General features: G+C 53.0%; 1 protein-coding gene across 7 annotated transcripts in view; it reads right to left on the reverse strand.

Moving 5' to 3' along the window:
- PRRC2C (proline rich coiled-coil 2C) overlaps nucleotides 1-14,904 on the reverse strand; it is a 1,565,218-nt gene that overhangs the window by 612,740 nt on the left and 937,574 nt on the right. For all 7 annotated transcript variants that reach the window (XM_069641251.1, XM_069641250.1, XM_069641252.1 and 4 more), the window contains exon 22: nucleotides 11,438-11,533. In XM_069641251.1, coding sequence (XP_069497352.1) covers nucleotides 11,438-11,533 — 96 coding nt within the window. The remainder of the gene's footprint in view (nucleotides 1-11,437; nucleotides 11,534-14,904) is intronic.

The raw sequence follows: 14,904 nt of genomic DNA on the forward strand, positions 1-14,904 counted from the left end.
CTTGCAGTGGCCGCATCTGCAGCCTGCACAGCCGAACGAGGTAGATACATGACGACATCATGCCGAGCAGAGACTTGATGGACCTCACCCTGGCAATTTCCATGGTCAACAGCCGTTGTACCTTTCCCAGGATGGCCTTTATCTTTTCCTCCGACGGCGAAGCCAGACGCGACACTGTTGAGCCTAGACCCATAAACCGAGCGTCCTGCGATGGCAACAAGCAGGACTTCACATAGTTTATGGAGAACCCCAGTTCCGTGAGCAGGTGGACGGTCATCGCTCTGTGCTCAACAGCGAGTTCCCTTGACTTCGCTCGGATGATCCAATCATACAGGTGGAGGGGGGGGGGGTTTGGGGGGCATGGACCCCCTGCATGCGCAGCCACCACCAGGCACTTGGTGAAGACCCTTGGCACCGACTTCAAACCGAAGGGAAGGGCCTTGAATTGATAGTGCTGCCCCTGGACCACAAAGCGTAGAAACCTTTGATGCCCCTTGTGGGTGGGGATGTGAAAAGCATCCTCCAGGCCCAGCGACAACAGGAAATGTCCTTCCTCTAGTTGTCCCAGCACCTGCTGAAGGGTGACCATCGAAACTTCTGGGACTTGAGGTATTTGTTGAGGCATCTGAGATCCAGGATGGGCCGCCAACCGCCGGTCTTCTTCCTGATGAGGAAGTATCGCGAGTACATGCTGGAGAGCCCAGAGTCTCTATCGCGCCCTTTTTTCAGAATCGCTCGTACCTCTAGAAGCAGTTGTGGGACATGGTTTTCTTGCCTGGCTACTGGTGGAATGCTGGGACAGCTCCTTTGGAATTCCAGGGTGTGTCCGTAGGCCAGGACGTCCAGCACCCAACGGTCGGTGGAGATGGACTTCCACACGCCGAAGTTCGCCAGCCGGCCTCTCTCAGGGGTGCTCGCGTGAGCGCCCAACGGCACGGAAGGTTCAGTCCTGCTCCATAATGGACGTCCAACCCTGAGGGGCCTCGGCGATGACCATTTCCTCCTGCTTTGCTGCGGCCATTGTAGGCTTCCTGAACCGAGGAACGGGGGTAGGGGGTTGACAGTACGAAGAGAAGTTGCCACTGAATCCTTTGGAGGCACCATGTACTTGCCTCCGTAGGCCCGAAAGGATGGTTGGAGTGTGCCCAAGGCACGAGTCGTCTCGGTATCTGCCTTGATGGCTTGCAGATTCATCCACCGTCTTGCCGAACAAGTTTTCCCAGAAGGGCATGTCCAATAACCTTGTCTGGACGTCCTGACGGAAATTGGTGGCCTTCAGCCAACCTCGCCGACTAAGGCAAATGCTGTTGCCCATCTGACGCAAGCCGGTGGCGGCGATGTCTGTAGCCACCATGATGGCATGGTCCGATGCCACCTCGCCTTCTTGTAGGATTTCAAGGGCTTTGTTAGGGAGAATCCTCATTTATGGCTAGATTCCCTCACCTAGTGAGGCCCGCAGCAGCTTTTCTGGAGTTTATTTTTTTCCACTTGGTAAGAGTGAGAGCTGTTTCCCCCCACTCTTATCTGTGTTTTGCTATGTGTCTCCATCTGTTTTTGTGATTGTGGACTCTGAAGTACACCACTTCAGTAGCCCCCTTCTTTGTGTGTGTCACACCGCACCTTCAGTGCCGTGGCACAGGGTTGTCTTTGAGACTTCCCTCGACTCCATTTCTGAGGCGTCTACTGTCCCCCAGAAAAGGGCAAAGTTACAATTAACTTTACTTAGTCAATCTACCACAGATCCAGTACACCCCATCTTCCATGGAGTACTAGAAAGGGTTAACTCGTATCCCTTTTTATCTGTACCTCCTAGAGCATTGTTTAGCTCTTAACATTTACACTTGGCTGGTGGCAGTGATATCTACCCTAACTTTTCTACCGCGATTATATTAGATAAACGTGGTACTGTTCTTGGCTATTATATTAGCCTCGAACATAAACCCGCTTGACCAAATCGTCTTTCTTTTGGCTCCGGTTGGGTTTATTCGCCATTTCTTTTTGTTAAAGTCCTTCTTGTGTTTTACTTTGCGCGGCAAACTAGGTTCGCCTACTTTGTTCACTGTCTTTTGGCGGGCTTCTGCCCAGAAGCCCTCCTCAAGGGGCCTGGGTGTCTAGTTGGGCTGAATGTGAGGGAGGGGTGTAGTCACCCCCTGCAGAGGGTATCCTAGGAAACCCAAGTCGCACTTTGTCATGATTGGCCAGGGTAGTTGTCTGGGCTGGACAACCCACCCTGCTGGGTGATTCACAGCCAGGCGGCGTGAATGGGGTTTTTCCCATAAAAGGCAGGTCTCTTGGGCTAGAAGTCAGAGAGTCGCCACTGGAACTACAAGGAACCGAAGAGAAGCAGAGAGAACGACGGCTGCTGCAACTACCCCGTCCCGGTGAAGCTCTGCTGCAGTCCTGAGCTATCTGCCCTTCAACGACTCAAAGATCCAGTCCGGAGTCTTCTTCCCTTGAGCTTGGTGGGGATAACCAGCTCATCTTCTACAGCCAGAGGATCCTCTTCCATGGCTGAGATCGCTGCACACTGCTGTAGTGGTCTGGATAGCCACCTGGAGAGCCTCTCCTGTTTTAAAGGACCGCACCTTTTATTCCGTGTCGCTGCTGCCGGCCTCATCCCTGTGTGGTGCAGACCCCCTTCAGACGTCGTCCTTCTCGACGAAGCTTCAGGAATCGTGGGTCTGCGGGAAACCAACAGGAACAACTGCCAGGGCACCAGCTGCACCATTGGAACAAGGTACTGTGTTCTGTTGAGTAAACTGGGTGAATCCCTTTTTATTCATTTCCAAGGCTTGACCTCGTCTTCCCTCCTTCTTATAACTTTTGCATCCGAACATTGACAATATCAAAGTACTTTTGGCTCCGGTGAATCGTGAACTGTTAGACCGTGTGATCTTCAGCAACTTGCCCCAGTGTCTTTCGACCCTGGCTCCGGCCCTTTGACTTTGGAATTCCTGTCTGAGTGTTTCTCGATTCTGCCTGCCTAACTAAAATATTGCCTGTGATTTTTGCCTCCAACTCCCTCTGGGTATCTCAGGTGCTAAGTGTGTTTTTGCCCCGGTAGCATTTCATGTCACGGATAAGCGTTTGTTTAGTAGACCGAACTGTCAAAAAGTGATCGCAATCGTATGCACAGTAACGTGTTTTTGTGCCCAACACTGGTTCATTCCAAAACAGGGTACTTACTTTGAGACTTACTATACAAAGTGAATTGGTTAGTTGTAGTATATTTAACGTGTGGTTTTTATTGAAGTTTAATAGAAGTGTTGTGTTTATAGCGAATAGTTTAAAAATAAGTGTACTTATATTTTTCTACCTGAAACCTTGAGTCAGTGTTTGCTTGAGTCACAGTAATTGTGGTCCCTTTGTGTAATCTGCTACTGCTCATATACTCTTGAGATAAGCCTGGCTGCACCGCCACTGCTACCACTATGACATAGTAGTACAGGCTTGTACCAAAGGTAAAACTTGTATCACCACCTGTAGTCTTAATTTTGTGTAGTGGTCCCTAAGGGCACTGCAAAGGATTCTGCCTAACAGGCCTCCGCCCTCTTGTCTGGAAGGAAGTCCAGGAGAGGGGCGATCTTAAACCAAAGCTCACTGTCGTAGCGGGCCACAATGGCGAGAGCGTTGGCCGCCTTAATGGTTGTTGCCGCCGACGAGATGACCCGTCATCTCATGGCGTCCAGCTTCTTTCCCTCGCAGTCCGACCCTGTAGATTTCTTCCTGGCCGCCGCCGAGACCACTGAGTCCGGGGACAGCTGAGATCTGAGACATTTCGGTGCAGAGTCTGGCACCCTGTATTTCTTCACATACCGGTCTCTTTGCCGGGGCCAAGGACGGGTTCTTCAAGAAGGACAGTCCTTCGTCCCAAATGTCGTCCAACAGCGGGATCGAGAGCACGGTCTTCCTCTTGGCATATCGGCGCTGATAAAGGAATCCTTTTCCTCAGGGTCCAGTTGAAATAGCTCCGAGGCCCTAGAGATCTTGGCATGGACCGAAACAATCTCGTCTGGTGGAGAAGCCCTGGCTACTGGCAATGGTAAGTCTGTTCCATCATCTTCGTCTTGTCCCTCAGCGGAGGAGATGGAGGTGAAGGAAGGTAGGGTTGAGACGGATGGAGTCCTCCTCTCTTAGTCGGCGGGTCCTCTGATGGTCCAGGCGCTGTGGGATCGCACGTTGGAGGCACGGGCATCTTGTCCTTATCTATGAGCACAGGGTGTGCAGAGCTTGTAGTATGTCTGCCGACATGTCCGTCTGTGGTGGTGGCAGCAGTTGCGATGGGAGTGTTGGCATCATCTCCCCGAGTCTGTCGCCTCCTAGCCGAGAAGAATGGGGCGGGGGGACACAGTAGTCCAGCCGGACTCCGTTCTCTCTTCCGAGGAGGAGCTCTCTGGCCTGAAGACAGTGCTTGACAAGAAGTTCATTGAGGCCAGGTCCTACGGGAAGGATCCGGACAAGTAAAGCGACGAGGGAACTGACGAGGGGCGGCAGGGTGGTGAGGAACCAGAGGACACCACTAGTGTTGGCAGTGGCGTAGTGTCCTCTGGTGCCCCCAGCCAATGACTGCCCTCTCCCTAAGCCCCGCCTCTGGCAGCCATCCTCAGATTTGGTAGCACGCCAAGTGGCAGTATGACCAAGTGAAGAGCCGCAGAGGGGTAGGTGGGAGGGTGTGCATGTGAATCCATGCCAGACCCATGCTGGAGAACAACAGTTACAGCTAAGTAACATGTTCCTTCTCCGGCATGGGGTCTGGCATGGATTCACATGCTCATGAATAAAAGAATACATAGCAGTATACACATGCACAACCACGGGAGGTGGCAACAGGCTCAACATTAAGCAATGCAACAATCAACATTAAGCATCTCTTACCTCCTCACCAGGCTCACCTTAAGCGAACAGTTTGCGCAGCACTGCTTGGCCGACCCTGGAATCCTCCCTGGAGTCCCGATCGACGCAGTAGAATCTTGTGAAGGTGTGCGTCGACCTCCACGTAGCAGACCTGCAGATGTCCAGCAGGGGCACACCAGACAGGAACCCTGTGGTAGCAGGGATCGCTCTGGTCGAATGGGCTCTCGGACGGCCGGGCAGCAGTCGGTTTGCCAACCGGTGACAATGCATGATGCAACCGGAGAGCCATCTGGAAATGGAATTCTTCGAGAGAACCTTCCCTTGATTCACAGACCCAAAGTACACAAACAGTTGTGACGTCTTCCGAAAACTCTTTGTGCGGTCCACGTAGAACTTCAGCGCTCTAGCTACATCCAGCGAGTGCAAAGTCCTCTCGCCCGGTGTCAAAGGCGACAGGAAGAAAAATGGTAACACCAAAGGCTCGTTGAGGTGGAAGTCCGACGGCACCTTGGGCATGAAGGAGGAGTGCGTCCTCAGCATCACCCTCGTGTCATGAAAAGTCAAGTATGGAGGCTTGCAAGATAGGGCCTGAATCTCTCCCACTCGTCGTGCAGAGGTGATGGCCACGAGGAACGCGGTCTTCCATGACAGGAACTTCAAAGGTGCCGAAAGCATAGGCTCGAATGGGGCTCCCATGAGCCTGGTCAGCACCACATTAAGCTCCCACGCCGGGGCAAGAGCCTTCACCGGCGGGAATGATCGGAATAGTCCCTTCAGAAATTCCTTCACAAGGCGATGAGACCACAAGGACGCCCGCCCCGTAGTCCTGGTATATCGGGAGATGGCAGCCAGATGTATTTATATGGAGGCGTGAGCCAGTCCAGCTTTGGCCAGCGACAGTAGGTACGGCAGCACTTGAGGGGCCGTAATCCGCAGAGGGTTAATCTTCTGTGCACGGCACCAGACAGAGAACCTCTTCCACTTATGACCGTAACACTTGAGAGTTGAGGACGCCCTGGCCTTTGCAAGAACCTTTCTGCAATCAGCCGAGATATCGTACCCTCCAAACTCGAGTGCTGCAGGAGCCAGGCCTGCAAGTTCAGCGACTGTGGGTCGTGATGGAGAATGGCGCCTCCTTCTCTGGAGAGAAGATCCGCGTCCGCCGGCAGCTTGACTGGTGGGGACGTTGACAAGTCCAGAAGGTCCGGGAACCAGATCTGCCTCGGCCACGCCGGTGCGACGAGGATCATCCTGCACCTGGACTTCTTGAGCTGGTTGAAGAGGCGGAGCAGTAACGGCAATGGAGGGAACGCGTATAGAAACAGGCCGTCCCAAGGGAAGGAGAAAGCATCGCCCATGCTCCTCGGCTGTGGGAACCTGCTGGCGAACCTCTGGCACTTGGAGTTTGTCGCCGTCGCGAACAGGTCGATCTGGGGTTTGCGCCATCGTTGGAAGAGTCGATCCACTTGATCCTGGCGCAGTTCCCACTCGTGGCACGAGCGTAGCTCCCCGCTGAGTGAGTCGGCGATGGTGTTTTTTATTCCTGCCAGGTGGAAGGAAACCAGAAACTTCCCCCTGGGCGACGGCCCAGTGCCACAGATCCTGGGCCTCCTTGGATAGGGCTGAGGATCTGGTGCCTCCTTGCTTCCGTATATAGAACATCGTGGCGGTGTTGTCGGTGAAGATCCTCACCACTTTGCCCTTGAGGGACAGAAGGAACGACTTGAGAGCCCAGAACACTGCTCGGAGCTCCAGAATGTTGATGTGGAGAGACCTCTCCTCCGGGAGCCAAAGGCCTCTTGTGTAGAAGTCTCCGGTGTGGGCCCCCGCAACCCTCCAGAGAGGCGTCCGTCGTCACCGTCTCCTGAAACGCCGGGATTTTAAATTCCGTGCCTGTCGTGAGGTGAGCATGGATGCCCCACCATAAGATCGCCCGACGGAACTCCTCGTCGAGAGGGATCCTGTCTTCGAAACAGCCCCTCGCCTGAAGCCAGCGGGCGTCGAGGAACTCCTGTAGCGGACGCATCCGAAGTCTGCAAAGGGGTACAAGATAGATGCATGAGGACATCATCCTGAGGAGGGACCTGATGGACCTCATCCTGGCCACGTCTGTGGCTAGCAAGCGCCGCACCTTGCCCAGGATGATCTTGGTCCTCTCCTCTGAAGGGGAGGCCAGTTCCCCCACTGTATCGAGCTTCGCTCCCAGACACAGTGCTATCTGCAATGGAACCAGGTGGGATTGGGGTAGTTGATGGCAAACCCCAGCTCCGTGAGCAACCAGACGGTCCTCGCTGTGTGTTCGACAGCGAGTTGCCTTGTCCTTGCCCGGATTAGCCAGTCGTCCAGGTAGGGGTAAACGTGGATCCCCTGCAGGCGCAGCCGCGCCGCCACTGGTGCCAGGCACTTGGTGAAAACCCTGGGTGCCGACTAAAATCCGAACGGTAGGGCTCTGAATTGGTAGTGGCGGTCCTGAACCACGAACCTGAGTAACTTCCTGTGCCTTTTTAGAATAGGGATGTGGAAGTAAGCATCCTCCAGGTCCAAAGACAACAGGAAGTCTCCTTCCTCCAGCTATCCCAGCACGTGCTGGAGGGTGACCATCCTGAATTTCTGCGCCTTGATGTACTTGTTTAAGCGACGCAGGTCCAGGATGGGGCGCCAACCGCCTGTCTTCTTCCTGACGAGGAAGTACCTTGAGTACACTCCGGAGCCCCGGAGCCTTCTGGGGACGAGCTCGATGGCACTCTTGAGCATCGCCTTTACCTCCAACAGCAGTTGAGGGACGTGATTTTCCTTCCTGGCCACGGGAGGAATGCGAGGGCACTTCTTTTGGAATTCCAGCGAGTGCCCGTTGGCCAGGATGTCCAACACCCAACGGTCGATGGAGATGGACTCCCATACGCTGACGAACTTAGTCAGCCGGCCTCCCACCGGGGTGCTTCGGTGGGGGCCGGACAACACGGCCGGGTCAGTCTTGCATGGAGGCGGCCTTGCCGCCTTGGCCTCCTTGGCGATGACGGCGGGATCCCTCTTGCTTGCCGCGACCTCTGTTGGCCTCCTGGGAAGAGGAGCGGGCCGCCTGGCGGTAAGTGGAAGAGCCACCGCTGGAACCTTTGGAGGCACCCTGTCTACCTCCGGAGCTCTGAAAGGGCTGTCGCTTTTGAAGCACCCCTAGGGCCCGGGCCGTCTCAGAGTCGGTCTTGATGGCCTGTAGAGACTCGTCCACCGCCTTACCAAAGAGGTTGTTGCCGTCGAACGGCATGCCCAACACTCCGGTCTGGACATCCTGGCGAAAGTCTGTCGCCTTGAGCCATCCTCGTCGTCTGAGGCAAACTCCGTTGCCCAGTTGGCGAAATCCGGTATCGGCAATGTCCGTTGCCACCGTTATGGCGTGATCCGACACCACCTCGCCTTCCTGCAGAATTTCTAGGGCCTCCGCCCTCTTGTCATCAGGTAGGAAGTCTAGCCGGAGAGCTATCTTGAACCAGAGCTCCCTGTCGTAGCGGGCCATGATCGGTAAGGCATTGGCCGCCTTAATCGTAGTCGCCGCCGATGAGATGACTCGTCAGAAACCCTTCCTTTTTTTGTTCTTCAGGGCAGAGCTGTAAGAGCTCGGATGCCCTGGTTATCATGGCGTGGAAAGAGCCAATTTCGTCGGCTGGTGAAGCCCGCGGGTGGAGGGGAAGGGGTTTGGGGGTGATGACGGGATGTTCGCTGTGTCCGTCGCCACCGTCATCGTCGCTGTGTCCGTCGCCGTATCCTCTCTAGGGTCCGGCGAGGACAAGGGGTCCACAGGTCTCGCAGGTACAAAGGGCGGAGCGGGGTGGACTCTCCTACGCTTGTTCGGCGGGCTTCCCGATGGGCCCGGTTCTGGATCCTCCGTCAGGGTCCGTGGTAATCTCGTCCTTATCTGGGTAAATAAGGATTGGATCGCCAAGAAAATGGCCGCCGAGCTATCCTGGGGCTCAGGTAATGGCTGCGACGGACGGGATGGCCGTTCCACTGGGCCCTCTAAGTCGCCATCGTCGCTATCTTCGATCACGTCAGCGGGGACCGTCCCCTGGGATCGAACCTTCTCGAACCTCTCGTTGAGGCCCTTCTCAGTTTCCACCAGCTCCTCCTCAGAGGCTGATTCCGAGTCTGTAATGGCCACCGCCTCCCCCCCCCCTCTTTTTCCGCCGAGGGCTTCACGGGGGTCTTAACTATGGGCTGGAAAGAAGACTCCCTTCGCGGTGGCAGGGATACACTGGGCCCAGAGGCCGTGTCCACTGGCGTAGTCTCAGCCGGCTTCGCCAGGGTCGCAACGACCACTTCGACAGAGGCCTTTGCCGGATGGATCAAAGCCCTCACCACCTTAGGTGCGTCCTGGACCTTCGGGGGGGGGGGGGGGGACCAGCGCCTCGCTCCCCCTTAGAGATCGACTGGGTCCATTCCAGCGGCTTACCCGGGTTCTCAGACTTACTCTTCCCCGAACCAGAGCGCTGGCTCGTGGTCGAACGTGCCGGGGAAGTAGCGCCCTGCCTGGCAGCCGAAGAGCCCGACCTTTCGGCGCTCCCGGTGCCCGCGGATTTGCAGTGCTTGGCCTTCTGTTGGGCCCCCGTCGCCGGGGCGCCCTCACAAGACTTAGAAGCCCTCTCAGACTTTTTCTTCGACTTCTCAACTGCTGTGCCCTTCTCCAGCCAGGTGGCGAGGCGGGAACGACGATCTTGTTTGGTCCGTTCCGAAAAGTTCTTGCAGAACACACAGTCCTTCTCCACGTGCGTCTTGTCCTCATGAAGACAGTAGAGACAACGCGAGTGCTCGTCCTCCTTGAAAACGTTCTGCAATCCGCATCCAGGGCAGCACCTGAACAGCTTGATCCGGGCGTCGAGCTTCCATTGTCCTGGGCCATGTCCGTTGAGGTAGGCCGCAGATCTTCCGCAATCCTCCAAGAAGTGTAAACTCGACGAAAACGTCACCCATGAGGGGCGTAGAAGAATTCCGAAACGGGTCCCCGTTATCGGAAGTATAATTGGTGGAGCTTGAGGCTCGATTAAACCGAAAAAATGACAATACCGACAGAAAAAGTGCGAAAACGCAGCAGAAACTCGACAGCTAAAGCACGAAGACTCCCAACACTTGTGCGTGCGGTAAAAATCTGAGGATGGCTGCCAGAGGCGGGGCTTAGGGAGAGGGCAGTCATTGGCTGGGGGCAGTATGACCCAGAGATCAGTGATTGGTTACTACTAAGAAAGACAGATCAGAAACAACCCGATACTGATTTTTTCTTTACCGAGGATTCCCAGCCTGACAATGGGGAATATTCATGAGCATGTGAATCCATGCCAGACCCCATGCTGGAGAAGGCTTAGAAGGGCTGTCCAGGCTCCGCTAAAGGAGCAACCTATAGTCAGTCATATGAATGGGTGCCAATAAGAGTAGAGTGGTGTTGGTTGTAGAGAAACGCTGTGTTCAGTGTGCCCAAAATTATCATCGGACTGTGCTGCATTCTGCCATCAGAGGTGTTGAGGCGTAGTCATGTCTGAGTAGGCAGAGCTTGTATGTGAACAGCACAACCACATTACCCTTAGTCCTTGCTGTATACTGGTGTGTGCGGCTGGCCATACCTGCGGCCAGTGGAGCGGTGCGTTATATGTACCTTGCCACCATTGCTGGCCTTTGATGTTAGGACACGCAATCAGGTATTCTGGCTGTAATAAAAATGGTTAGCAGCAACAGGCAATGCTGAAACTAATCACCACAGGGGCACGGGCTGTGCTTAAATATTAGTCTAGATGGGTCAGGAATACGATTGCGGTGGTGGTGGCTTTGGTACATTAATACAACTGTGCTTCTAGTACTATTGTTGTGATTAGCTGAAATGCCTACATTTAAGACAGTCAACAGTACATGGTGAAATGCCTACAATTGGGATACCCAAGCAGTGGGAGGGAAAAGCATAAATTTGAGAGACAACAGAACATGGGGAAAAGTGATAATATGAGAAGTGTTTCTGGTGAAAGCACCCTGCTAGTATAGGTCTTTAATGGTCAATGTTAATAAACAATGCAGAGGGTATAACTGTTAACCGACAGCATCCGTATCCCGGAGGCTGCAACACCAGAATCAGCCTATGAACAACTCAAATGAATGCAGAAATAAAAACAGGCTGTAGGTGCACTAGGCCACACAAAAATGTCAGACCAAAAGGCATGTAGAAACCATCAACCCAACTCGCCCATATTAATCTAAAAGATCATGAAAACTAGAATCAATAACTCCCCTTGGCAGTATTTACACAAATCTATACTTTAACACACTGGGGAGAATATTTCAGTACAATAGTTTAAAGGCAATGTTGCACATTTATTGGCTTTGCATCTCTGCAAATGTGCCAGCTGAATTTTGGGCTAAATAACTGAAAGACCAATGACGTACACTACTCCCCCCCCCCCACACCTCCTTAAAGCTTTGAAGAAATTAGAACTGCAATGTAGAACACTACAACAAAGCAATAAAGAATATATAAAAACTCCCTGACAACTCATTTGCATAGTGTGTGTGCACCAGAGAAATTTTAGACATTTTCCTGGGGGGTACTTACATTGCTCACCAGCGTCTCTTCAATTTTTGTAGTGCCTGTAGCAGTCCTTTTTCCCGGAAGAGGATTGGAAGGAGCTGTGTAATCGGTTACATTTTCCTTAAAAGAGAATCAAGCAGTAGAGTGAAAAAGATGTACGTTAATATCTTACACTGCTAAATTCACTACAACACCAATCTATAGTGCAAGCCAGAAGACACAAGTATTCAAGATTTACAAATGGCTAACAGCAAAGCATAAAGCAACCTAAACAGGGCAGTCAAATGTCTCCACCTGATGAGACATCCTGCTGCACTCGTGAGTATTTTTATTTTTCTGCGGTTAGGTAATGTTAGGTTACATGTTCAAAGTAATGACAAATCTTGCTGACCTGTGTCAACCCCAGAACCTTTTTCCATACTCATAGAAACGTTTATTCTTTTACGGGTGTCATTTTTAAAAATGTCACTAGTGTCTTTTAAAAGTTATCCTCTTTGACAAAACTTTGGCAATAAGTGCCTTTTGTAGTTGGGTTGCCCTAGGGGATCCCTGTTTAACTTCCTCTGGCTGAACTTGTGAGGACTACAGTTCCCAAGGGTAGAAAGGATGGAACAAGTTACTTACCTGTAACTGTAGTTGTCCAGCATGGGTCTGGCATGGATTCACATGCTCCTGAATATTCCCAGTTGTCAGGCTGGGAATCCTCAGTAAAAGAAAAAACAGTTTCAATTTCGTTTCTAAACTTTCTCCTATAAACCAATCACTGAGCTCTGGGTCATAATGCCTACAGCCAATGACTGCCCTCTACCTAAGCCCCTCCTCTGGCAGCCATCTTCAGATTTGGTAGCACGGAAAGTGGAAGTAGCACCAAGAGAGGAGCCGCAGAGGGGCAGGCACGAGGGTTTGAATGTGAATCCATGCCAGACCCGTGCTGGAGAACAACAGTTACAGGTAAGTAACTTATTCCTTCTCCAGAATGGGGTCTGGCATGGATTCACATGCTCATGAATAAAAAATAACTAGCAGTACATACATACACAATCACGGGAGGTGGCAAGGCTCAACAGAAGCAATTTCTTACTTCCTCACCAGGCTCACCTTCAAGCGAACAGGTTGCGCAGCACTGCTTGGCCAACTCTGTACTCCTCCCTGGAATCAGTGTCGACGCAGTAGAATTTTGTGAAGGTGTGCATCGACCTCCATGTAGCAGCCCTGCAAATGTCCAGCAGGGGCACACCAGACGGGAACGCCGTTGTAAAAGCGATCGTTCAGGTAGAATGGGCTCTCGGATGGCAAGTAGCGGTCGGTTTGCCAACCGGTGACATGGAGTGATACAGCCGGAGAGCCACCTGGAAATGGAAGCCTTGCACAGGGCCTCCCAATGGTTCACAGGAACCAAGTTTACAAAAAGCTGAGAAGTTTTTCGGAAACTCTTTGTGCAGGGCCACATAAAACTTCAGCACTCTAGCCACATCCAGCGAGTGCAAAGTCCTTTCAGCCGGTGACAAAGGCGTTGCAAAAAACACAGGTAATGCCAAGGGCTTGTTGAGATTCAATTCTGACAGAACCTTGGGCATGAAGGATGGATGCGTCCAAAGCACCACCCTCGTCTCGTGAAAAGTCAAGTAAGGCCGCTTGCATGACAGGGCCTGGATCTCACCTACTCGCCTTGCAGAGGTGATGGCCACGAGGAACGCTCTCTTCCACAACAGAAACTTAGCTGAATGCGTAGGTTCAAATGGAGCCCCCATGAGCGTAGTCTGCACCACATTAACTTCCCATGCCGGGACCAGAGCCTTCACCGGCGGGAATGAGTGAAACAGTCCCTTGATGAAGTCCTTAATTAGACGGTGCAACCACAGTGGAGACCGTCCTGGAGATCTGGTGTAGCAGGAGATAGCTGCTAGATGTACCTTGATGGAGGCGAGAGACAGTCCCGAATTAGCCAATTACAGTAAATACAGAAGTACTTGATGCGCCGTGACCCTCAGAGGGTTGATCTTCTGCGACCGGCAGCACGTTGAAAAGGGCATCCATTTGTGTCTGTAGCACTTCAAAGTAGACGACGCCCTGGCATTAGCGAGTACCTCATTGCAGTCCACCGGGATCGTAGCCCCGAACTCTAATGCTGCAGGAGCCAGGCCTTCAGGTTCAGCGACCCTGGGTCGTGGTGCAGAATTGCCACTCCTTCCCTGGCGAGAAGATCTGCGACCACTGGCAGCGTGACTGGAGGGGACGCAGACATGCTGAGCAGGTCCAGGTACCAGATCTGCCTTGGCCACGGTGGTGTGACGAGGATCATCATGCACCGGTACCGTCTGAACTGATAGATGACTGTAAGAAGTAACGGTAAAAGAGGGAATGCATAAAGAAACAGGCCTTCCCAAGGTAATGAGAATGCGTCCCCCATGCTCCCCGGTTTGGGGAATCTGCTGGCGAACCTCTGGCAATTGGTGTTCGTTGCCGTCGCAAACAGATCGATCTGGGGACTGCCCCATCTGAGGAAAAGGTTGTCCACTTGGTCCTGCTGGAATTACCACTTATGACAAGAGCGTAGCTCCCTGCTGAGAGAGTCGGCGACAGTGCTCTTTATTCCCGCCAGGTGAAACAGAATGAGGAACAACCCCCTGGGCGACAGGTCAGTAGCATAAGTCCTGCGCCTCCTTGGAGAACGCTGGGGATCTGGTGCCCCACCGCTTCTGGATGTAAAACATTGTGGTGGTATTGTCCTTGAAGACCCTCACCACCTTAACCTTTAGGGACGGCAGAAACACCTTGAGGGAATAAAACACTGCCTGTAGTTCCAGAATGTTGATGTGTAGCGTCTCCTCCTCTGGTAGCCACAGGCCTCTGGCGTGAAGACAGCCGGTGTGGGATCCCCATCCTTCCAGTAAAGTGTCCGTCGTGACCATCTCCTGATACTGAAAACTCTGTAAATCCATGCCTCTGGTGATATTGGAGTGCACGCCCCACCACCTGCTCAACGGAACTCCTTGTCAAGTGTGAGCCTGTCCTGGAAGCCTCTAGACACATGGACCCAACGGGTGTCGAGGACCTCCTGCAGAGGGCGTTTCCGTAACATGCAGAGCCGAATCAGGTGTATACACAACATCATGTCAAGTAGAGACTTGATAGTCCTTACCGTGGCAACCCTCAGTGCTAACAGCCGTTGCACGTTGCCTAAAATGGCCTTTATCCTCTCCTCAGACAGTGATGGCAGGCAGGACATGTGTCAAACCTGGATCCCAGGAACAGCGCGTCCTGTGATGGAGTCAAGCAGGACTTTGCATAATTCACCAAGAATCCTAGATCCGTCAGCAGGCAGACGGTCTTCGAAATGTGGTCAAGGGCGATGTCCCTTGAACTGGCCCGGATGAGCCAGTTGTCCAAGTAAGGGTACACATGGATCCCTTGCAGTCGTAGATGGGCTGCCACCGAAGCCAGGCACTTTCTAAAGACCCTGGGCACTGACTTCAGTCTGAAAGGAAGAG

The sequence above is a fragment of the Ambystoma mexicanum genome, chromosome 1q (genome assembly GCF_040938575.1).
Source record: "Ambystoma mexicanum isolate Mex_15411 chromosome 1q, UKY_AmexF1_1, whole genome shotgun sequence".
Classification (NCBI taxonomy): Eukaryota; Metazoa; Chordata; class Amphibia; order Caudata; family Ambystomatidae; genus Ambystoma; species Ambystoma mexicanum.